The 23227-nt window shown below is 48.1% G+C and overlaps 1 protein-coding gene across 1 annotated transcript; it reads left to right on the top strand.

Annotated features, from left to right (window-relative positions):
• The first annotated feature begins 5080 nt into the window (after nucleotides 1-5080).
• LOC136156162 (mucin-16-like) lies at nucleotides 5081-21603 on the top strand. Its single transcript, XM_065918656.1, has 3 exons — nucleotides 5081-5171; nucleotides 16483-20370; nucleotides 21563-21603. Exons 1-3 carry the CDS (start codon nucleotides 5081-5083, stop codon nucleotides 21601-21603), a joined length of 4020 nt encoding a protein of 1339 aa, XP_065774728.1.
• The last annotated feature ends 1624 nt before the right edge of the window (nucleotides 21604-23227 follow it).

The raw sequence follows: 23227 nt of genomic DNA, 5'->3' as shown, positions 1-23227 counted from the left end.
GGGTAGACCTAGAGATTACCATACTAAGTGAAGCAAATAAAAAAGAACGACAAATACTATGTAGCACTTACATGTGGAATCTAAAATATGACACAAATGAATTTATCTACAAAACAGAAACAGACACACAGACATAGAAAACAGACTTGTAACTGTCAGGGGGAAGGGGTCGGGGAGGGGTGGATTGGGAGATTGGGATTAGCAGATGCAAACTGTTATATTGTATATAGAACGGATAAACAACAAATTCCTGCCATATGGCATAGGGAACTATATTCAGTAGCTTGGGATAAACCATAATGGAAAAGAACATTAACATATATATATATATGTATATATATGTACCTGAATATATATATATATATATATATGTATGTGTATACCTGGGCTTCCCTTGTGGTTCAGCTGGTAAAGAATCCGCCTGCAATGTGGGAGACTTCAGTTCGATCCCTGGGTTGGGAAAATCCCCTGAAGAAGGTAATGGCTACCCACTCCAGTATTCTGGCCTAGAGAATTCCATGGACTATACCCATATAGTTCATGTATACCTCTATATATATATGTAAACCTCTCTATATACATATGTATACCTCTCTCTATATATGTATACGTCTCTCTCTATATATATATACCTCTCTATGTATCAAAATATATATAGATAGATAGATCTATAGCTAGATATACATATATAGATATACACATATGTCTAGATATATATCTGAATCACTTTAGAATCACCATTCTATATAGATAGATACACATATCTATAGATAGATATTCATAGATATAGATACAGACAGATAATACATACATATGTATATCTATCTATATATCTGAATCACTTTGCTGTACAGTACACATTAACAAGACATTGTAAATCAACTATATTTCAATAAAATAAATTTAAAAAAAGAAAAATGCACACGTCTGTGCTGTTCCAACCTACTCATAAATTTTCTGATAACTGAACTGAGAATTATTGTTTTTAATTCAGATTGAACAAAATCAAAAATTCAGTTCCTCAGTCCTATTAGTCACATTTCAAGTGCTCTGTGGCCACATGTAGCTCGTGGTGAATGACCCTGTTGTCCAGCAAATAGAAAATGAACATTATCCAGAAAGTTCCACTGGACGACAGTGTGACTTTAGATCAGGCTTCTTTGCTTTTTGTTTTTGGTTTGTTGTTGTTTTTTAATCAGTGTCACTATTGACATCTGGGGTTGGATAATTTATTGTCCAGGGCACTGTAGGATAGTCACGAACATTTGTGTCTTCCATCCACTAGATACCAGGAGTGGCTCCTCTTTGCTTCATGACAACCAAAGATGACCATTTAATGTTGTCCAGTCACTCAGTCGTGTCGGTCTCTTTGTGACCCCTTTGACTGTAGCCCGACAGGCTCCTCTGTTCATAGCATTTCCCAAGCAAGAATACTGGAGTGGGTTGTCATTTTCTTCTCCAGGGGAGCTTCCTGACCCAAGGATCGAATCCGCGTCTCCTGCATCGGCAGGCAGTTTCTTTACCACTGAGCTATCATGAAGGTCCCACAACATGACTCTAGGCATTGCCAAATGTCCTCGGTGGGGGGGGTGGGGGGGAGGGAGTGGGGAGTGGAAGGAGGGGAATAGCCCTTAGGTAAGGAGCGCTGTTCTTCATGAAAACAGAGGTCAAGCCCTAGCTTTGTTATGTGCTAGATGAATGATTTGGGGCAAATCCTTAAGTCTCACCATTCTCATCTCTGCAATGGGGCCAATGAGTAGCAAACGACCTTAGGGAACTGCTGTGGGAGTGACACCTAGCTTCAGGGTCTTGGTGATGACTGGAAGCCACGCCCAGCATGTAGTAGGTGTTCAATAAACAGTAAAGTTGTGGTTACCCATCATGAACCTAAACCCATAAACCCCTGTGCACCCCTTGAAGAACAGGGCAGTTCCTGGACCCTGAGGCCTCCCAGATGGTGCTCGGGAGTGCTTGTTGTCGTGTCCTGGAGAGACAGAGGATTTAAATCGCTTAAACAGGACTTCCCTGCTGGTGCAGTGGATAAGAATCCACCGGCTGGTGCACGGGACATGGGTTTGATCCCTGGTCCAGGAAGATTCCACATGCCTCAGAGCGATGAAGCCCATGCGCCACAAATACTGAAACCCGAGTGTCTAGAGCCAGTGCTCCGCAATAAGAAAAGCCACAGCAATGAGAAGCTCGCACGCTGCAACTAAGAGTAGGCCCCACTTGCCGCAACTAGAGAAAGCTGGCACAAAGCAATGACAACCCAGCACAGCCAAAAATAAATAAATAAATAAATTGCTTAATCAGGAAGAGTTTGAAGAATCTAGGGGTCTGGGGTCTGGTGCACCTCTGTCACAGATATTGTTGGTCCTGGTGCTTTTCCAGTACCCAATTTTCCCCTCTGTGAGGTAGGGGGAGCCGAACCCTGTAATCTCCCACTGGACCCTCTGGCTTGGCCTCTGCTTCTCTGTGATTGTTTTCTTAAGGAAGGGAGGGGGTGCCCAGGCAGACAACCAAGGGAGAGGATTTGGACAAAAGTCAAGCTCCACTTCCTGCTTCCTGCTGCCTCCAGTCTTTGCTATCGCTGTGTCTTCTCCCTGGAACACTCCTTTCTTCATTTCCCAACTCCCCTGGCCCAGCTGGCTCCAGCTTCAGGACTTGGTGTATGTGGCACCTCCTCCAGGAAGCCTTCCTTGATCCCCTGCCCTTTCCCAGTCTGGGACTGATATCTCCAAGGGACTTCTTATTTATTTATTTATTTATTTATTTATTTATTTATTTATTTATTTATTTATTTGGCTGTCAGATCTTCATTGCAGCATGTGGCATCTAGTTCCCTGACCAGGGATCTCTAACTTGGGCCCCCTGCATTGGGAGTTCGGAATCTTAACCACTGGGCTACTACAGTGCTTCTGTCAGCCCATCTTGATCACTTGTGCATCTTGGCCAGGCTGCATGCCTGAAGGGTATTCAGGGCTCTGAGTGTGTCTGAGCTGAGAACGAGTGGACTGAGATCATCAGGGCAAAAAGGGAGGAGAATAGGTTAGCAGGAAGTTGCACTGAGCATGAAGGACCTGAGTGTGGGAGTGTTCTGATAAGCTCGCCTTGGCTACAGATCCATGGAGTTTGGCTCTGGGTACCAGGGCATCTCAACAACAACAATAACCAGATGCAGGAGAGATGTGAGGTTTTGTGGGGTAGCCCCTACCTGTCACCTTCACACTAGGTGCCTTTCTGTGTCATCCCCTGGATGAGAAGATAAACCCACCTGTCTGGCTGTGAGAGGCTTGAGGGGTGGGCCAGGAGGGAGGATGGGGATGTCCTGAGCCCCTGGATGAGGTAGGAGCATGGAGTCCACGGAGGATCACGTACCTAAGGAGGATCCCCCGGCACAGTCTGTGTTTGGTGGACAGTGGGGGAGAGGCAGTTTTTAGGGGCAGCTGTTGTAACAGTCCAGGCTTACGGTGATAAGTAACCTTCAAGCCCGCATGGTTTTCAAGGAAAGGGCAGAATAATCCCAGGCCAGCCCCTCCTGTCTTCTCTGCCCCTGGGGGCTGCTGAATGGCTTAGCTACAGCCTCCTTGCTGGCCGTGTGGGTCCTAGAGGGGTCCAGGAGTGGCACAGGGCGGTTCTGCAGGGCTCCCCAAGGGTACACCAAGTCCTGCCCTCCACTCCCCCAGCAGCCAGAGTGTTCTCACATGGGAATGCAATCTCCCGTCCACTCCCACACATTCCAAAACCGTTTGAGCCAGCCGTGCCTCCCCCGGGGAAGGTCCACCTGGCTCAGTCTGGTAGTGCCAGCTCCTGAGCAGGAAGTTGTCAGCCAGGTAAAACCCAGGGGGCTTGAAAGATTAGGACAGACCTATGCCCAGACCTCTGTTTGCCTTTAAGCCCAGCCAGATGGCCACTTCAGGGCATCTCTTGGTTTGGCAGCAGGCTTTTCAGGAGCCAGGTTTTGCCTGGTGTGTGGAGGGCCCATGTGCCCCTCTTCACAGAGGGTACTGATGTCAAAACCTCAGCTTCTCTGTACACCAGTGTTGAATCAAATATCTGAGACGAGTTCAGGGGGAAGTAGAAAAGCAGATTTTTATTGCTTTGCCAAGCAAAGGGGGACACAGCAGGCACATGCTCTCAAAAACCACGTGTTCTCTCTTGGGGAAGATTGTGCTGTGTGTTAGTCAGTTGTGTCCGACGTTTTGCAACCCTATGGACTGTCCGGACCAGGCTCCTCTGTCCATGGAATTCTCCAGGCAAGAATACTGGAGTGGGTTGCCATGCCCTTCTCAAGGGAATCTCCATGACCCAGAGATGGAGCCCGCATCTCCAGCATTGGCTGGAGATAAAGATGGTGGATTCTTTATCACTGAGCCACCAGGAGGGAGAGGTTTTATAGTAATTGTTCAAAGGGGGCATGATCAGCTTGTGGATATTCTTCTGAGGGATCCGTGGTGAGGTAAGTAGGAGTCAGTATCATCAACGTTCAAATTCAACAGGTCTGGGGTCTACATGCTTGTGGGCAGCATACCATTATTAATCATTAGCTTCTCCCACCTGGAGGGGATTTCAGTTTCTGCAAAAGAGCTCAAAGATATTGTGTGTATCCATTGATGGGGAATCAGGACCTTGCCCCTAGGCTGCTCCTGACTATTAGTTCCTCCCTGGTCTTACATCCCATCCCTTCCCTAATTAACAACTGCTTGAATCTGCCCCCTTGGAACTCAGGGAAGGTCTTAGCAGCTGAATGAAGGTTAGTTTCCTATAATTAAAGAAATAGAGGTGTGGGACACGGAACGAGCTTGTGCCCAGGAGCCCCACAGGGCCTTGCACAATATCAGTATCAATCTGCAGGCGTTAGTCATCACGAGGGCGCTGAATAAAGCCAGCTGACCTTTGCCAACCACAGAACCACTGCTTCCCCCTAGGGCAAGCCCTGCCCCTCTTGGGAAGTTCAGCAAGGCGTGTCCTCACCATCCTCTCAGGAGCCTGGCCGGGCTGGGCTGGGTTCAGTCACTGGGGCTCGTTCGGGGTGTGAGGAGCACTGCCCAGGCTGGTGGGCAGGAGGGTGGGCAGGAGCATGGGCAGGGAAGACCCTGCACGCTCGGGGCGCCGTCGGCGAGGGCACCTGGTGGCTCTGACCGTGAGCCTCTTCCTCACCTGCTGGCCAGGTAAGCCGGGCTGGGTTGGGGTCAGCGGAGGAGGCAGATACATACCTGGAGGAGAGAGGGACAGATGTGACAGGTGCCTTCCCGAGCCCCCTCGGGGGCAGTCTGCAGAGGGTTTCTGCTTTTTTGGCAAAGGCCTCCATCACACTCAGCCAGGTGGGGCTGGTTTTCCACGCTGACTGGAGGAGATGTCACAGACTGGCTACAGTGGGAATTAAGTATTGCAGGGTCAGAGATGGCCAGGTATTCCTCCTTTCACTGGCTCACTGACATGTTCATTTCCTAGGGCATTTTTTTTTTAATTGGAGTAGAGTTGATTTACAGGCTTCCCTGTTGGCTCAGATGGTGAAGAATCTGCCTGCAGTGCGGGAGGCCTGGGTTCAGTCCCTGGGTTGGAAAGATCCCCTGGAGGAGGGCAGGGCAACCCACCCCAGTATTCTTGCCTGGAGAATCCCCATGGACAGAGGAGCCTGGTTGGCTGCAGTCCACGGGGTCCCAAGAAGTCAGACACTACTGAACACCTAAGCAGATAGTGGATTTGCAATGTTTGTTAGTGTCAGATGTAAGCAAACTGATTCAGTAATATATGTACATATGTTCCTTCTTTTTTAGATTTTCTCATACAGGTTATCACAGAATATAGAGTAGAGTTCCGTGTGCTGTACAGTAGGTCCTTATTGGTTATCCATCTGGGTTTTTGTTTCTTTTTTTATGATGAGTTTTATTTTATTTTATATTTTCTGACAGAGCCACGTAGTGTTTGGGGATCTTAGTTCCCCAATCAGGGATCGAACCCATGCCCTCTGCATTGGGAACCTGGAGTCTTAAGCACTGGGCAGCCAGGGAAGTTCCAATTTTTTTGTTTTTTTTGTTGTTTTATTGACACCTCTGATTTCAGCACCTGTGCTCAGCTCTGAGATAGGGAATGAGCAAGTCACAGCCCCAGGTTTGCAGGAACTCCAGGCTGGTGGGCAAGACAGAGGGATGCCCCGTCTCTCTTGGTACAAAGTTGAGCAAGAGCTTTGCCACCTTAGCGGTGCAGAGAGGGGGAAGTTTCCCCAAAACTGCAGGGCAGTGTTGGGTTGGCTGGAATTTCTAAAGACGAGATCAGTGGAAGAAAGAAAAGGATACTCCTGGCAGGGAGAACTGAGGGGGCAAAGGCCAGGAGACAGGAAGCTGCAAGGTGTATTTGCGTCCTTTGATGTGATGTGAGTGAATTTGGGCTGCACAATCAGGGGATGCTAAGGGGACAGGTGGAAGCAGAAAGGCAGCTTGTGAGGGTTAAGGAAGGTGTGTTCTTGGACCCCAAGGGGGACCTCACAGGCCTGTTAGTCATTTGGTGGTCAGCTTGGGCCTGGCTAACCAGAGAAAGACCACCGGCCTCAGGAAGAGGTGGGACTCCAGCTTGGTGTTGAGGGGGGAGGAACCAGGCTTTCTTCTCTACCAAAAGAAGGTCCAAGACTCTCCATGTGTGGCTGCAAGGCTTCTAGACCCCTACACTGTTTTACCCCTTGGGCAGGAAATTAGGGCTCTCCAGCCAAACCACTCTGGTGTCCAAATTCTCCAGGCAAGGATACTGGAGTGGGTAGCCATTCCCTTCTCCAGGGGATCTTCCCAACCCAGGGATTGAACCCAGGTCCCCTGCACTGTAGGCAGATTCTTTATTGTCTGAGCCGCCAGGGAAGCCCTCTGGTGTGCAAAATAACCTGAAAACGGCCATCTACACTGTTGTTGTTTGTTAATCACTCAGTCGCGTCTGCTTCTTTTGTGACCCCATGGACTGTAACCCACCAGGCCCACTGTCCATGGGATTTACCAGGCAAGAATACCAGAGTGGTTTGCCACTTCCTTCTTCAGGGGCTCTTCCCAACCCAGGAATCAAACCCACATCTCCTGCACTGTGCCGGGTGCTTAGTATCTGTTAATTTACTCCTCCCAGGAGAAAGGACTGTCCTTAATGCTTGGCTGCAAAACAGAAGCTTCTAGAGCCTGAAGGGGAGTGAGGATGGGGACATCCTTTTTCCCCCATTCTCAGGGGCTCAGTCCCCAGACAGTGGCAGCCTGGAAGCCATCCAGGGTGGGTGGGCCACCTCCTAGTTCCTCCCCAACTCAAGCCCCACTCTCTACAGCTTCTGGATCAGGTGGAGAGGGCACCCCAACCCCCAGCCCTGAGTCACCCAGGGCAGCTCTGGGCCCCGGAAAAGCTTTGCGGTTGGACGCCATTGAAAGACACCCACACAATGGCCTGAATGGTGGGCGGGTTTGTACCGGACAATTCCACCACCTCTGATGGGGCGTGTCCCCTTGAGCTGTCCCCAAAGCACGTCACCACAAACAGAAGCTGTTTAACTGTTTTTGACCCCGAGGCTCCCTCAGAGTCAGATGCTGAGGGCCCTGTGAATGCAGCGGGCTCTTGCTCCCACCCCAAGGAGGGCTGGTTGCCTGGACTAAGGGTTGACATCCCTCCCCAATTACCCATCAATTCCACAGTAAACAGCAAATCTGTTGGGGAGGGGTTCCCCTGGCAGGTCAATTCAGACACCTTTCAGGACTCTTCACTTTAATTCTGGAAAAGACTCCTTCGGTTCCTGGGCAGAGATGAAATGAAATGTAAATCCGGCACTGACAGGCTATGTGTCCTTGGGCCTGATGCCTAACCTCTCTGAGTTTCTATCTCCCTAAAGGGTAATTTTTAAAATTCCAGAGCTGGTGGAGATCCATTCCCCTCTCACCTCTCCCTCCACACTAGACCCCATCCGGTGAATCTTCTTCAACATCTTCATCCTATACATTTCCCCTCCTTGACCGTGTGGCTGAAACCTGACAAGATCCCAGAGGCCCACAGTAATCATCATTTTCTATTGTGGACCTACTGTGTGCCAGGGCTTTCACCTGCGTTCTCTGGATTGAGCTTGCATGGGTGAGAGGAGGGGCACATTGCCTCCATTTTACGGAAGAGAAAACAAGCTCAGAGAGATTGAGCCCTTTGTTTAAAGTCACATAGCAAGCACTCGGTGCTCTGTGGCAACCTAAATGGGGAGGAAATCCAAAAAAGAGGGGATATATGTATATGTATGGGCTTCCCAGGTGGTGCTGGTGGTAGAGAACCTGCCTGCCAATGCAGGAAACCTAGGAGACCTGGGTTTGATCCCTGAGTCAGGGAAGATCCCCTGGAGAAGGGAATGGCAACCCACTCCAGTATTCCTGCCTGGAGAATCCCCTGGACAGAGGAGCCTGGCGGGCTACAGTCCATGGGGTTGCAGAGAGTCAGGCACAACTGAAGCGACTTAGCATGCACGCACACATATGTATATGCACAGCTGATTCATTTTGCTGTAGAGTGGTAACTAGCATGGCATGATAAAGCAACTATTTTGTTGTTGTTCAGTCACTAAGTCATGGCCAACTCTTTGTGACCCCATGGACTGCAGCACACCAGGCTTCCCTGTTCTTCACAGTCTTCCAGAGTTTGCTCAATTCCATTTCCACAGAGTCGATGATGCTGTCTAACCATCTGTTCCCTGTCACTCCCTTCTCCTATTGCCCTCAATATTTTCCAGCATCAGGGTCTTTCCAATGAGTTGGCTCTTTGCATCAGGTTAAAAAAAATTTTTTAACAAGTGAGGGAAGGGTTTCGAACCCCCATTTCTGGATGATTCGTAAGCCCTGTACTTCACCCCCTGCCTGGAAAAGACTGAGGGTTGAGGTGTGTTTCTCCTCTCCTGGCTGTTTCCTGGCCCTTGGGTACCCCCATCCCGTAGGGTAAACTGCAACTGCCCTTCACCACCCCTCTGTCAATGTAAAAAATACTCAAGTTTAAAAGTTGAGAATTATGTTTTATTTGGTGGAAACTTTTAGGACTTCAAGCCCAGGAGGCAGTATCTCAAGTAACCCTGAGAAGCGAGGGGAGGAACAACAAAGAGCAGGTAGTCTGAACATCAAAAGATGATTGTTAATTAAAGAAAACCAGTGTCTCTGGTGGTCTGGGGGTTCAGACCCCACACTCCTAGTGTAGTGGGTATGGGTTCCATCCCTGGACAGGGAAGTAGGAGCCCACATGTTGCAAGGGACAGCCACAAAAAAAAAGATAGAAATACAGAAGGAAAACCAGATAGCCCAAGTTAAGGAATTTAGTGCCTTTCTAAGCACAGGAAGATGCAAGAGTCTGGATTCAATGAAATTGTTCCTTTCATATGCACCTCAGCTGTCTAGGGGCCAATATCCTGGCTTCCCAGGTGGTGCAATGGTAGAGAATCCACCTGCCAGTGCAGGAGATGCAACAGATGTGGGTCTGATACCCAGGTCAGGAAGGTCCCCTGGAGGAGGGCATGGTAACCCACTCTAGTATTCTTGCTTGAGAAATCCCATGGACAGAGGAGCCTGGTGGGCTACAGTCCATGGGGTCACAAAGAGTCAGACACAACTTAGTGACTAAAGAACAACTTTACATCCCACCAGCCCACCTGGATGGAGTTTTCACCCTTTGCTTTCATGTCTGGTTTCTAGGGGTGTCCTCACTCCCCCTACGAGAGGCGGGTCTTCATTCTCCTCAGTCTGAGGGGTCCCCCTTTCCCTCACATTAAGGGCCCCTGTGCGTCTTCACTCTATTGGGGAGGTCCTCACCTCTTTACTCAACACTATTACACAATGATTCATTCATTCATTTGTTCAATGACAATTTATTGAGCAAGCTCCAGGAGATGGTGAAGGACAGGGAAGCCTGGAGTGCTGCAGTCCATGGGGTCCCAGAGTTGGACATGATTTAGCAACTAAGCAACAAGATATAGTGAATCTGACCCCTGCTCCCCATCACTGATTCTTTTTTTTAATTGTATTTGTTTATTTTTTGCTGCACTGGGTCTTTGTTGCTTCTCAAGGACTTTCTCTAGTTAGGGTGCTCAGGCTTCTCATTGCGGTGTCTTCTCTTGTTGCAGAGTATAGGCTCTAGATGTGCGGGCTTCAGTAGTTGTGATACACAGGCTTAGTTGCTCTGAGGCATGTGGGAACTTCCTTGCCTGTGTCCCCTGCATTGGCAGGCGGATTCCTAATCACTAGACAACCAAGGATGCTCCCCATCATTGATTCTTATTCCGATTCCCACCTCTCTGGTTCTGACCCACTCCCTAACAGTACTCTGATCCCATTTACATCCTCCTCCTAACAATAATAATAACAACATTCTGATAAGTGCTGTGCTAAAATGAGTCATGGTAGTAATAATATTTTCCCATTATTTTTATGATTCTATTTTATTTTACATTTTTAAATTTTAATTCACATCCAGTCCACTGTCTTTGGTGAATTTTGACAAATTATACTCATACAACAATCAAAAGCAATATATGCCAGACAATGGGATTTTTTTATTTATTTAATAAATGTATTTATTTAAAGCTGGGCACAGGCTTTCTCTAGCTGCGGCAAGTGGGGGCTACTCTCTAGTTGTGGTGCATGGGCTTCTCATTGCAGTGGCTTCTCTTGTTGTGGAGCACAGGCTCTAGGATGTGTGGGCTCAGTAGTCTGGCACACGGGTTTAGTTGCCCAAAAACATATGGAATCTTCCCCGACCAGGGATCGAACCTGTGTCTCTGGCATTGGCAGGCAGACTCTTAACCACTGGACCACCAGGGAAGTCCCAGACACTATTTTAAGCCCTTTACATAGATTAATTCATTTAATCCTCTTAGTGGCCTGATGATGTACATACCCTTATCACTTCCACATTGCAGATAAGGAAATTGAAATGGAGGCACTATTAGTTTATGTGACTTGCCCAAGGTCATGCCACTAGTCCATGGGAGAGCTGAGCCATTGCTTCAGGCAGCCTGGCTCTGTAAATGCCCAGTGATGCTGACACCAGCTCCCTTCCAGTGTGAGAGACAGTGTGAGAGAAGATATGAGATGGGGAAGGAAGCCAGGTGGAGCTAGATAGCAGAGGATGAGCTGCTGCAGGAACATTGGGCAGGCTTTTTGACTGGGATCCATAATAAGAAATACATCTGTAGAGATGTGGGTGGGCCTAGAGTCTGCAGGACAGAGTCAGCTGCCAGAGAGAGAAAAACAAATATTGTTTATTAATACATATATGTGGAATCTTAAAAAAAAAAGTGAGGAATCTATTTGCAGGGCAGGAATAGAGAAGCAGACATAGAGATCAGACATATGGACATTGTGGGGGGAATGGAAGAGGGGATGAATTGAGACATTAGAACTGACATATATACACTAGGGCTTCCCAGGTGGCACTAGAATCTGCCTGTCATGCAGAAGACATGAGACCTGGGTTTGATCCCTGGGTCAGGAAGGTCTTCTGGAGGAGGGCATGGCAACCCACTCCAGTAGTTGGGCTTCCCATTCCAGAAGCCCAAGAATACTGGAGTGGGTAGCCTAATCCCTTCTCCAACGGATCTTCCCAACTCAGGAACCAAACTGGGGTCTCCTATACTGCTTCCCTTGTGGCTCGGCTGGTAAAGAATCCGCCTGCAATGTGGGAGACCTGGGTTTGATCCCTGGGTTGGGAAGATCCCCTGGAGAAGGGAAAGGCTACCCTCTCCAGTATTCTGGCCTGGAGAATTCCATGGACTGTATATTCCACAGGATCGCGAAGAGTCGGACATGACTGAGTGACTCACTTTAACTCCTGCATTGCAGGCAGATTCTTTACCAACTGAGCTATGAGGGAATAAAAAAGAAATACATTGTACACCGTGACCAGCTATGTGCTTAGGTGTGTGTGTATCTAAAAATACTTTTGTAAAATCATTTACCCCTGCTGCACCCACTGATGCTTTATTCTGTTATCCTCTTACATTTTTGGTACTGTTGACAACCCACTAAATTGGGTTCCTATCTGCTTTTTCTGTGGAACAGCTATGAACTTGGACCAAGTGCACTAGAACAGTCTCTCAATTGGGCACAGAGGTCAGTATATCTGGGTCTGGATCATTCTTTGTTCTGGGAGCACTTTCCTGTCATTGGAAGGTATTAAGCAGCATCCCTGGTCTGTACCGACAAGATACCAACAGCAACCGACCCTCAAGTCATGACAACCAAAAATGTCTCCATGAGTACGTGCTCAGTCATGTCTGATACTTGGCGACCCCATGGACTGTAGCCCACCAGGCTCCTCTACCCGTTGGATTTCCCAGGCAAGAATACTGGAGTGGGTTGCCATTACTTTCTCCCAGGGATCTTCCCGACCCAGAGATGGAAGCCAAGTCTCCTGCGTCTCCTGTTCTGGCAGGCAGATTCTGTACCACTGAGTCACTCTGGGAAGCCACCTGGGAATCCCCAAAGTGCCTCCAGACATTTCCAAATGCAGCCTGTCATACTACCTGGAAATAGTAGGTATGCAGGAAATATTTGCTGCATGAATAATAAAGGCAAAAAAATCTCACTTGATGAGACTTACTGGTCTACAGCCTCATTCCCCAGTCATGACAGCTGCCCTGATAGCCTAAGGGGATGCTAGTTCATCTGCCCTGTCCAAAGCAGAACCCGAGCTCAGGTGCTGCAGCACTAACAGGAAGACAAGCAGAGCATCTTTTCCGACAGTTGCGGCTCCTCTGAGAGCCCCAGGACGAGCTCAGTACTGAACTCTCCCCAGGCTTTTACAGAAGCCTTCAGCCTGCCTCCTCTCCCTCGGCACCCTTTCTCTATCATCGCAGGGCCTTCTGAAGAAACCTCTGGGCTTGTATCAAGTGGTACCCACAGATATCTCTTCTTCAGCCAGGGTTCGGTCCCCAGTCCTGTCATGAGTCCTGCTTTGGGGACATCCTTGGGGACAATGTTCAACCTATTTTTTTGAGTCCCTGTTTTCTTCACAGTTGTGTCTCTGAAAGTGTGGCTCATCTGGGACATGAACTTTGGAGGATGCTTCAGAGACGAAGAACTGTTTCTTTAAAAAAAAATTTTTTTTTGGAGTATAGTTGATGCATGGCAACCCACTCAAGTATTCTTGCGGGAAACGCCCATGGACAGAGGGACCTGGCAGGCTTCAGTCCATGGGGTCAAAAAGAGTCAGATACAACTGAGTGACTAAGCATACACATAGTTGATTTATTGGATTGTCCTAAAAGTTTGTAAAGATTTTTCCATGAGATGTTACAGAAAAAACAGATGAATTTTTTGGCCAACCCAGTACAAGGCTGTGTTAGTTTCAGGTGTGCAACAAAGTGAATCAGTTATTTGTTGTTCAGTCACAAAGTCGTGTCCAACTCTTTGCAAACATGTGAACTGGGAAGCACGCCAGGCTTCCCTGTCCGTCACCATCTCCCCGAGTTTACTCAAACTCATGTCTGTTGAGTCGGTGATACCATCCAAACATCTCATCCTCTGTTGCCCCCTTCTCCTCTTGCCCTCTATCTTTCCCAGCATCAAGGTCTTTTCCAAAGAGTCCACTCTTCCCATCAGGTGGCCAAAGTATTGGAGCTTCAGCTTCAGCATCAGTCCTTTCAATGAATATTCAGGGCTGGTTTTCCTCTAGGATTGACTGGTTTGATCTCCTTGCTGTTTAAGGAACTCTCAAGACTCTTCTCCAGCACCACAGTTCAAAAGCATCATTTCTTTATGATCCGACACAGCCTTATTTATGGTCCAACTCTTACACCCATACATGACTATTGGAAAAGCCATAGCTTTGACTATATGGACCTCTGTTAGCAAAGTGATGTCTCTGCTTTTTAATATGCTATCTAGGTTTGTCATAGCTTTTCTTCCAAGAAACAAGAATATTTTAATTTCTTGGCTGCAGTCACCATCCGCAGTGATTTTGGAGCCCAAGAAAATAAAGTCTGTCATTTCCCATTTTTTCCTCATCTATTTGCCATGAAGTGATGGGTCCAGATGCCATGATCTTAGTTTTTTGAATGTTGAGTTTTAAGCCAGATTTTTCATTCTCCTCTTTCACCCTCATCAAGAGGCTCTTTAGTTCCTCTTAGTTTTCTTCCATTAGAGTGGTATCATCTACATATCTGAGGTTGTTGATATTTCTCCCAGGAATCTTGATTCTACTTCATGAGTCATCCAGCCCAGCATTTCACATGATGTACTCTGCATAAAAGTTAAATCAGTAATAGTACTCTTGTCTGGGAAATCCCATGGACAGAGGAGCCTCATGGGCTACAGTCCATAGGGTTGCAAAAGAGTCAAGACACAGCAATAATAATAGTGGTTAAGACTCCACACTTCCAAGCTGCAGGTGACACCAATAAAAAAAAGAAAGAAAAAAGACAATTCAGTAAAGAGAGAAGAGTGAATACAATAACAGAAGCTGAATCTTAAATAATGAATAGGTGTTCATTTGTGTAAAAGGCATGGTGATCATTGGAAAGATGAGTGAAGGATTATGCTGTTGGGCTGGGGAACTGTGGTTTAAAGAAGATGGGAGGACAGATTTTGTGGGATATAAGGACAGAATAGAGAGCCTCACCCTCAGGGCTATTGATGTTGTTTAGTCAGTCAGTTGTGTCCAATTCTTTGTGACCCCATGGACTATAACCCACCAGGCTCCTCTATCCATGGGATTTTCCAGGCACAAATACTGGAGTGGATCGCCATGCCCTTGTCCCGAGTATCTTGATGATCCAGGGATTGAATCCGTGTCTGCTGCATCTCCTGCATTGGCAGGCAGATTCTTTACTCTAAGCCACCAGGGACCCCATTGTTGAGATTGAGGTCAAGTAATTCTTTGCAGTGGGGGCTATGCATTACAGTTGTTAGAAGCATCCCTAGCTTCTGACAGCTAGATGGAAGTAGATCACTAGCTGTGACAGCTAAAAGTGCGTAGATAATACCTGTTCTCTGGAAGAACAATCACACCGAGTTGAGAAGCACCATGTTAAGAGACACAAGAGGATGGATCATTAAGGAGCATGACACACTAAGGAACTCTATCCTGTAGGCAGTGAGGATCCATTGAAAGATTTCAGAAAGGGAACTGAGAAATGGTTAGCTTTTCATCTTCAAGAAATTTCTGTGTTTGCAATACCCTCCTGTTTCTCCTGCCCAAATTTACTTTTCTTTTAAAAATTTTTATTGCAGTATAGCTGCATTACAATTTGTTAATTTCTTCTCTACAGTAAAGTGAATCAGCTATGCATATATATACATATATTTGTTGTTTAGTCACTCAGTCATGTCCGACCTTTTCAAGATCCCCATGAACTGTGTAGCCCACCAGGCTCCTCTGTCCATGGGGATTCTCCCAGGCCAAGAATACTGGAGTGGGTTGCCATTTCCTCCTCCGGGGGACTCTTTCTGACCCAGGAATCAAACCCGTGTTTCCTGCATTAGTAGGTGGGTTCTTTACCACTGCACCAACGGGGAAGCCCAGATCTAGCCATATTATCAGGTATGTTTCACATAACAGCACACAAACCAAAGATAGTCCAAAACAGATCGGAGGCTACAAATCATGTCAGTAGCCCCTCTTTTTTGGATTTCTTTCCCATTTAGGTCACCACAGAGCACTGAGGAGGGTTCCCTGGCCTATATGTAGGTTCTCATTAGTCATCTGTTTTATACACAGAAGTGTATATATGTCAATCTCAACCTCCCAGTTCATTCCACCCAAACTTACGTATTCTTGATCAGAAGAGTTGCCCATGTTTCCTCCAACCTCCACGATATAACAGTTCATACAGACCCAGCTTTGCCCAGCAGAGCCCAAAGATTCTACCTACATCTCACACCACAAAATAAAACTTCAGGAGCTCAGCAGTAGGCTTCCCAGATGGCACCGTGGTAAAGAATCCACCTGCAGTGTGGGAGACCTGGGTTCCATCCCTGGGTCGGGAAGATTCCTTAGAGGAGAAAATGACAACTCATTCCAGTATTCTTGCCTGGAAGACCCCATGAATATAGGAACCTGGAGGGCCACAGACCATGGAGTCACAAAGAGTCTCATATGACTGAACACACATGCAAAGCAAAATAGGTCTGTAGCAGCCAACTCCACTCAGAGAACTATTTTTTTTTTCTTTTAAAATATTATTTATTTATTTTTGGCCGCACTGAATCTTTGTTGCTGTCCGAGGGCTTTCTCTAGTTGCAGAAAGTGGGGCTACTCTTCTTTGCTGTGCTCAGGCTTCTCACTGTGGAACATGGGTTCTAGAACACAGGCTCAGTAGTTGTAGCACACAGGCTTAGTTGCCCCTCGGCATGTGGGATCTTCCCAGAACCGAGGATCAAACCCATGTCCCCTGCATTGGCAGGCGGATTCTTTACCACTGAGATACCAGGGAAGTTCCAGAGGACTAGTCTTAAACTTGAACACCAAGAGATAACGATGACCCATCCCTAATTGAACCCACAGGCCCCACTGCATCAACGACGTCTACCCAGCCCTTGACAAGACCAGGCAACAAAACCCACATCACACTGGAGAATTCCAGACCCACGGGAACCACAGATTCAACCAGCATCAGCAAAACCAGTACTTTAACTTCTGGAGAACAAAGAAGTCCTGAGAACATCAACCTTACCAGTGTTTCCGGTGTGACAACCTTGTCTCCTTCTACCATCTTTGTCCCAGAGAACACCATCAACCATCCAACAATGGCTGAAAATGAGACCAAGGGAAATTTGAGTGCCTCTATAGCCCCACCTGAGACCTCTGTGACTGAAAGAAGAAACAGTTGGGGTACCACCTCTAACACCTCAGATTTGAGCACTGTTGACAGCCAGCAAGAAAGTTCTACTCAGGTCTTTCCATCACACACAGCAGGGGAGCTCAGAAGCCCTGACACCACTGCTGAAGGAAACAGCCCCAGCACAAATGCACCCGGGAGCTCTGACGTCTCCAGGACACTAGATTCCAGCACCCCATCAGAAGAAATGTGGAACGGTGCAGGTACAAGTGAACTGCAGTCCACCTGGGGGACAGAGACAAGTCCTACAGAGCAAACACTGACTATTGAGACAGACACTATCCACACCTCCCTTAATAACTGGGTGGTTTCTGAGTCCACCGAGCCAAGCATAAGCTTCCCTGAAACAGCATCACCTGGAGAAACATCTTCAGACATACCCACCCTAGAAGCCACAGCTGACCCAACCTCTGAGGAGATTACACCTTCCACTGAGATCACACGGACAGGAGACCGTGACACAAGTATCAGTCAGGATACGACATCCCTACCTACAGGAGCCACAGCTCCATCGGAAACAGCTACAGATTTGACTCCAGCCTTCGGTTCTGCCCCTGTGTCCATGTTGACAGCAGTGACCATGCTGGATCCTGGCTCAAGTGCTCCAGGAGGGACAACCCCAATATCAAGCAAGACTTCTTCCAAAATGCCTGGGAAGCCAGATTCTAAGGAGGGAACCAGAGGGGTTCTGACTGTATCCAATGCTGAGCATCACTTCTCCTCTCCCGACACCAGCCCACCAGGAGACCTCATGACCCCCACCAGCATTCCTCTGTTCTTGTCCACTTCCATTACTGATCCTACAGGATCACGGTCCAGTCCATCTTCAGACCACATGGTTGCCTCCTCCAAGGACACAGAGACCCCTGGGAGCACAGGAAGGACAGAGCCAAACCCAGCTTTTCCTCTTTCCAAAACATCAAGTCGTATAGAAACCAGTGCTGAAAGAATCAGAGGTACGACTTCCCCTCTGGGCCACCCATCTCCCTCAGGAGAAGGGACAACAAGGAGTGTCTTCACACTTAGCACATCCCCTGATGCCACAGACTCACCCAGCATCTCCACAGTCAGCACCTTGGCTTGGGAAGGGTCATCTGGACCAGGCACCCCCAGCATCACCCAGGTTCCAAGAGTGAAAACCACATCCCCTTCCACCACCTCCATCTCAGAGGAGACCAATATCCATCCATCATTAACTGGAAATGAGACCAAGGAAACCTTCAGTGGATCTACAGCTCCACCTGAGGTGTCTGTTCCTGGAAGGGAGAGTAATTGGATGACCACCTCTGTCCCTTCCCCAAATTTGAGCACCACTAACAGCAGAGAGACAAGTACAGCTCAGGTCTCTCCATCACACCCAGGGAGGATGCTCAGAAGCCCCCACACCATTTCTGAAAGGCATATCCCCAGCACAGCTCCCCCTGAGAGCTCTGACTTCTCCAGGACTCCTGTTTCCAGCACCTCAGCAGAAGCATCATGGAGCAGTGCAGGTACAGGTCAACACTTACCTGGATCCCAGCTCACCAGGTGGACAGAGACAAGCCCTGGAATAAAGACAGTGACCAGTGAAACTGGTCCTGTCACCATTTCCTCTGGTACCTGGGAGGTTGTTGGCTCCACCACCCCAAGGTCAAGCTCCACTGAAACAGCATCACCCAGAGAAACATCTTCAGACACTCCCATCCCAGAAGCCACAACCAGACAAACCGCTAAGGAGTTTACGTCTTTCATTGAGATCTCACAGACAGGTGACAGCGATACAAGGACCAGCCAGGATACAACCTACCTAACTAAGAGAGACACAGCTTCCTCTGAAACAACTACACATTTGACCCCGGCCATCAGCAGTGCCCCAGTGTCCATGGCCACAGCAGTGATCACAGGGGCTCCTGGCTCAAGTGCTCCAGCAGGGACAACCCCCACATCAAGCAAGGTTTTTTCCAAAATACCTGAGATGTTGTCTACAGGGAAGCCAGATTCTAGGGAGGGAACCAGCCAGGTTCTGACTCCATCCAACCCTGGACATCACTTCTCCTCTCCCAATGGCACCCCTGTAGGAGACAGCATGATACCCACCAGCCCTCCTCTGCTGTTGTCCACCTCAGGTCCTGGTGATACATCACGGATCAGCACAGCTTCAGACCACATGGTCACCTCTTCCATGCACACAGAAACCACGGCAAAGACAGAGCCCAGTTCGGCTTTCCCTATTTTCCAAACACTAACTGATGCAGAAACTAGTGCCAAAAGAGTCAGAGGTACCACTTTTCTTCTGGGCCACCCATCTCCATCAGGGGAAGGGACAGCAAGGACTGTCCTCATGCTCAGTACGTCCCCTGATGCCACAGACTCACCTAGCATCACAACAGCCAGCACCTTGGTTTCGGAAGTTTCAGCTGGTCTGGCCACCCTCAGCATCACCCAGGTTCTGGGAGTGAAAACCACATCCCCTCCCACCACCTCCGTCTCAGAGGAGACCAGCACTCATCCATCTATGACTGAGAAACATACCAGAGAAACTTTGACAGCACCTGTGGCTCCATCTGTGACCTCTGCTCCTGGAAGGGAGAATAATTTGGTCACCACCTCTGCCCCCTCCCCAGGCTCCAGTTCTGCGGACGGCAGGGGGACAAGCTCAATTCAGGTCTCAAAATCCCATCCAGGATGGGAGCTCAGAACACCACACACCACTTCTGAAAGACACAGCCCCAGCACAACTGCCCCTGAGAGCTCAGACACCTCCAGGACACTTGATTCCAGCACCCCAAGAGAAGCATCATGGACCAGTGCAGGTACAAGTGAACCCTCAACTGAACCCCAGCCCACTTGGGAGACAGAGACAAGTTCTGGAGAGGAGACACTGACCAATGAGACAGGCCGTATCAGCACCTCCTATGATACCTGGGTGGATTCTGAGTCCACTGAGCCAAGTACAAGCTTCACTGAAACAGCATCACCTGGAGAAACAGCTTCAGACACACCCACCCTAGAAGCCCCAGTGGGACAAACCACCGAGGAGTTTACGTCTCCCACTGAGATCGCTCAGACAGGGGACAGCGACACAAGGACCAGCCAGGATACAACCTACCTAACTAGCAGAGACACAACTTCCTCTGAAACAACTACACATTTGACCCCAGCCATCAGCAGTGCCCCAGTGTCCATGGCTACAGCAGTGATCACAGGGGCTCCTGGCTCAAGTGCTCCAGCAGGGACAACCCCCACATCTAGCAAGGTTTCTTCTGCAATTCCAGAAGTCTTATCTACAGGGAGTCCTGATTCTGGGGAGCCAAGCAGCCGGGATCTGACTCCACCAACCTCCAGACACCATTTTTCCTCTCCTGAAACCAGCCCTGCAGGAGATATCATGAAAAGCACCAGCCCTCCTCTGTTGATGTCCACTTCAATTCCCGATGATACAGCATCAGGGCTCGGCACATCCTCAGGTCTTAAGTTCACCTCCTCTGTGCACACAGAGACCCCTGAGACCACAGCGAAGAAAGAGGCCAGCTCGGCCTTCCCTCCCTCCAGGACGCTCAGTAATGCAGAAACAGGTACTGGAAGAGTCAGAGGTATGACTTCCACTCTGCTTCTCTCATCTCTATCAGGCAAAGGGACAAACGTGTCCTCAGGCTTGGCATCTCTCTTGATATCACGGGTTCACCCACCCTCCCCACACACACACCCCCTTGGCTCCAGAGGGGTCAGCTGATCCTCGTCCCCTCAACCTTGTCAATATTTCTCAAAAGAAATCCATTTTTCTCTCTTCACCCCTTCCTCCTCAGCAAGACCAACAGCCACATATTTATTGTTAACACTGTTGAGTCGCTAAGTCGTGTCCGACTCTTTTGTGATCCCATGGACTGTACCCACCAGGCTCCTCTGTCCATGGCCTTCTCCAGGCAAGAATACTGGAATGGGTTGCCAGTTCCTTCCTTAGATGATCTTTCTGACCCAGGGATCGAACCTGTGTCTCCTGCATTGGCAGGCGAATTCTTTACCACTGAGCCAGCTGGGAAGCCCCACCTACTGGAGAGGAAAGCAAGGGAAATTTTGAATCTATCCATATCTCAACCTGAGACCCCTACTTGCAGTTTAATCACCACCTAGATCATCACCTCTGCCCCCTACCCACCGCTTCCTCACCATGAAAACACACAGCATACATTCAACTCAGTTTTCTTCATCCCACCTAGGGAGTTAGCTCAGAGACACAAGCAGTGCCTCAGTTACACACTCCACCAGGACAGCCCTTCTCGCCCATCTAGGACTTCTGATTTGCTTCTGCAGCCGTCATATCCAACAATGGCACTTTTATTTATTTCACTGTATGTCTAAAGGATCTGGCCAGCGACCAGTTTAATTTTTTTATTTAATAATTTATTTATTTATTTCTGACTGTGCTGGGTCTTTGTTGCTGCAAGGGCACTTCTCTAGTTGTGGGGAGCAGACACTACTCTTTAATAGCAGTGCTTGGGCTTCTCGTTGCTGTGGCTTCTCTCTTTGCGGAGCACAGACTCTAGTATGTGTGCGTTTGCAGTTCCTGGGCTCTGGATCTCAGGCTCAATATTTGTGTTGCAGGGGTTTAGTTGCTCCAAGGCACGTGGGATCTTCCTGGACCAGAAATCAAACCTGTGTTGCCTGCATTGTCAGGAGGATTCTTAATCACTAGGCCGCCAGGGAAGCCCCAGAGACCAAGTTTTGAACTTCAGACAGGATAACGTTTGGGCTTCCCTGCTGACTCAGATGGTAAAGACTCCGTCTGCAATGCGGAAGACCCAGATTGAATCCCTGAGTTGGGACGGTCCCCTGGAGGAGGGCATAGCAACCCAGTCCAGTATTCTTGCTTGGAGAATTCCACGGACAGAGGAGCCTAATAGACTACAGTCCATGGTGTCTCAGAGTCAGACATGACTGAGCGACTAACAATTTCATTTCAAAACTTTCAAGATGATGTTTCGCACCAACCACTATTTCAGCCTCTGCCTTTTCTCTCCTTGCTTCTGTGGTGGTCCCTAGACTTAATTCTCCAACGACGACCTCCATGGAAAGGACTTCTCTTAGAGAAGCACCCATAGCCACACTCACAGCAGAGACACAAGTGGCCCACTCACTGTTCATTCTCTAGCTCCCACCAACGTAAAATCCACAAGGGGCTCTGAGTGTGAAAGAAAGATGGAAACAAGCCACTTGCCCATTGGAACCGCATCTCCCTGTGAGACATTTGCATTTTTCTTGGCCAAGAACAATGTCCTAAACTCAATGTCTCCATTTCAGTCAGTGGATGCTTCCAGCTCCAGCCCTCAAGCCAATTAGTTGGCACATTTTCTTTTTTTTAAATTTTATTTATTTTTTGAACTTTTTATTTTGTATTGAAAGTGAAAGTCACTCAGTCACGTCCAACCCTTTGTGACCCCATGGAATAGTCCATGGAATTCTCCATACCAGAATCCTGGAGAGGTAGCCGTTCCTTTCTCCAGGGGATGTTCCCAACCCAGGGATCGAATCCAGGTCTCCCGCATTGCAGGCGGATTCTTTACCAGCTGAGCCACCAAGGAAACCCAAGAATACTGGAGTGAGTAGCCTATCCCTTTTCCAGAGGATCTTCCTGACCCAGGAATCAAACCAGGGCCTCCTGCATTGCAGGCGGATTCTTTACCAGCTGAGTTACCAGGGAAGCCCATTTTGTGTTGGTATATAGCCAACTAAAATGCTGTGATAGCTCAGGGGAACAGTGACGGGGCTCAGCCATACATATACATGTGTCCCTTCTCTCCTAAACTACCCTCCCCTCCAGGCTGCCGTGTAACACTGAGCAGAGTTCCCCGTGCTGTACAGTAGGTCCTTGTTAGTTACCCATTTTGTCAACTTATTTTTTAGTTTTTATTTTTTTTAACACCAAAAACATTTTGTGTTGGGATATAGCTGGATTAACAATGTTGTGATAGTTTCAGGTGAACGGCAAAGGGACCCAGCCACACATATACATGCGTCCATTCTCCCCCAAACTCCCCTCCCATCCAGGCTGCCACTTAACATTGAGCAGAGTTCCATATGCTGTACAATAGCTCTTTGTTGGTTATCCATTTTAAATATTGCAGGGTGTACATGACCTTCCCAGTGTCCCTAACTATCCCTTCCCCTGGCAACCATAAGTTCATTTTCTAAGTCTGTGAGTCTCTTTCTGTTCTGTAAGTTCATTTGAATCATTTCTTTTTATATTCTACATATAAGGGATGTCATATGCTATTTCAAATGGCATTATTTAATTCTTTTTAATGACTGAGTAATATTCCATTGTATATATGTACCACCTTTTTCTTTCTTTCCTTTTTTTGCCATGAGTCTGGCTTGTAGGATCTTAGTTCCCCAACCAAGGATCCCGCCTGCACCCCTGGCAGTGAAAGAGAC

This window comes from Muntiacus reevesi, chromosome 1 (assembly GCF_963930625.1).
Source record: "Muntiacus reevesi chromosome 1, mMunRee1.1, whole genome shotgun sequence".
In the NCBI taxonomy this organism is placed as follows: domain Eukaryota; kingdom Metazoa; phylum Chordata; class Mammalia; order Artiodactyla; family Cervidae; genus Muntiacus; species Muntiacus reevesi.
This window is presented reverse-complemented; position numbering and strand designations above follow the sequence as displayed.

Coding starts and splice junctions, on each gene's coding strand:
- LOC136156162 (XM_065918656.1), top strand. CDS start 5,081: ATGGGCAGGGAAGACCCTGCACGCTCGGGGCGCCGTCGGCGAGGGCAC. Junction 5,172..16,482: donor CTTCCTCACCTGCTGGCCAG/GTAAGCCGGGCT, acceptor TTGAACCCACAG/GCCCCACTGCATCAACGACG. Junction 20,371..21,562: donor GCTCAGTAATGCAGAAACAG/GTACTGGAAGAG, acceptor CTGCTGACTCAG/ATGGTAAAGACTCCGTCTGC.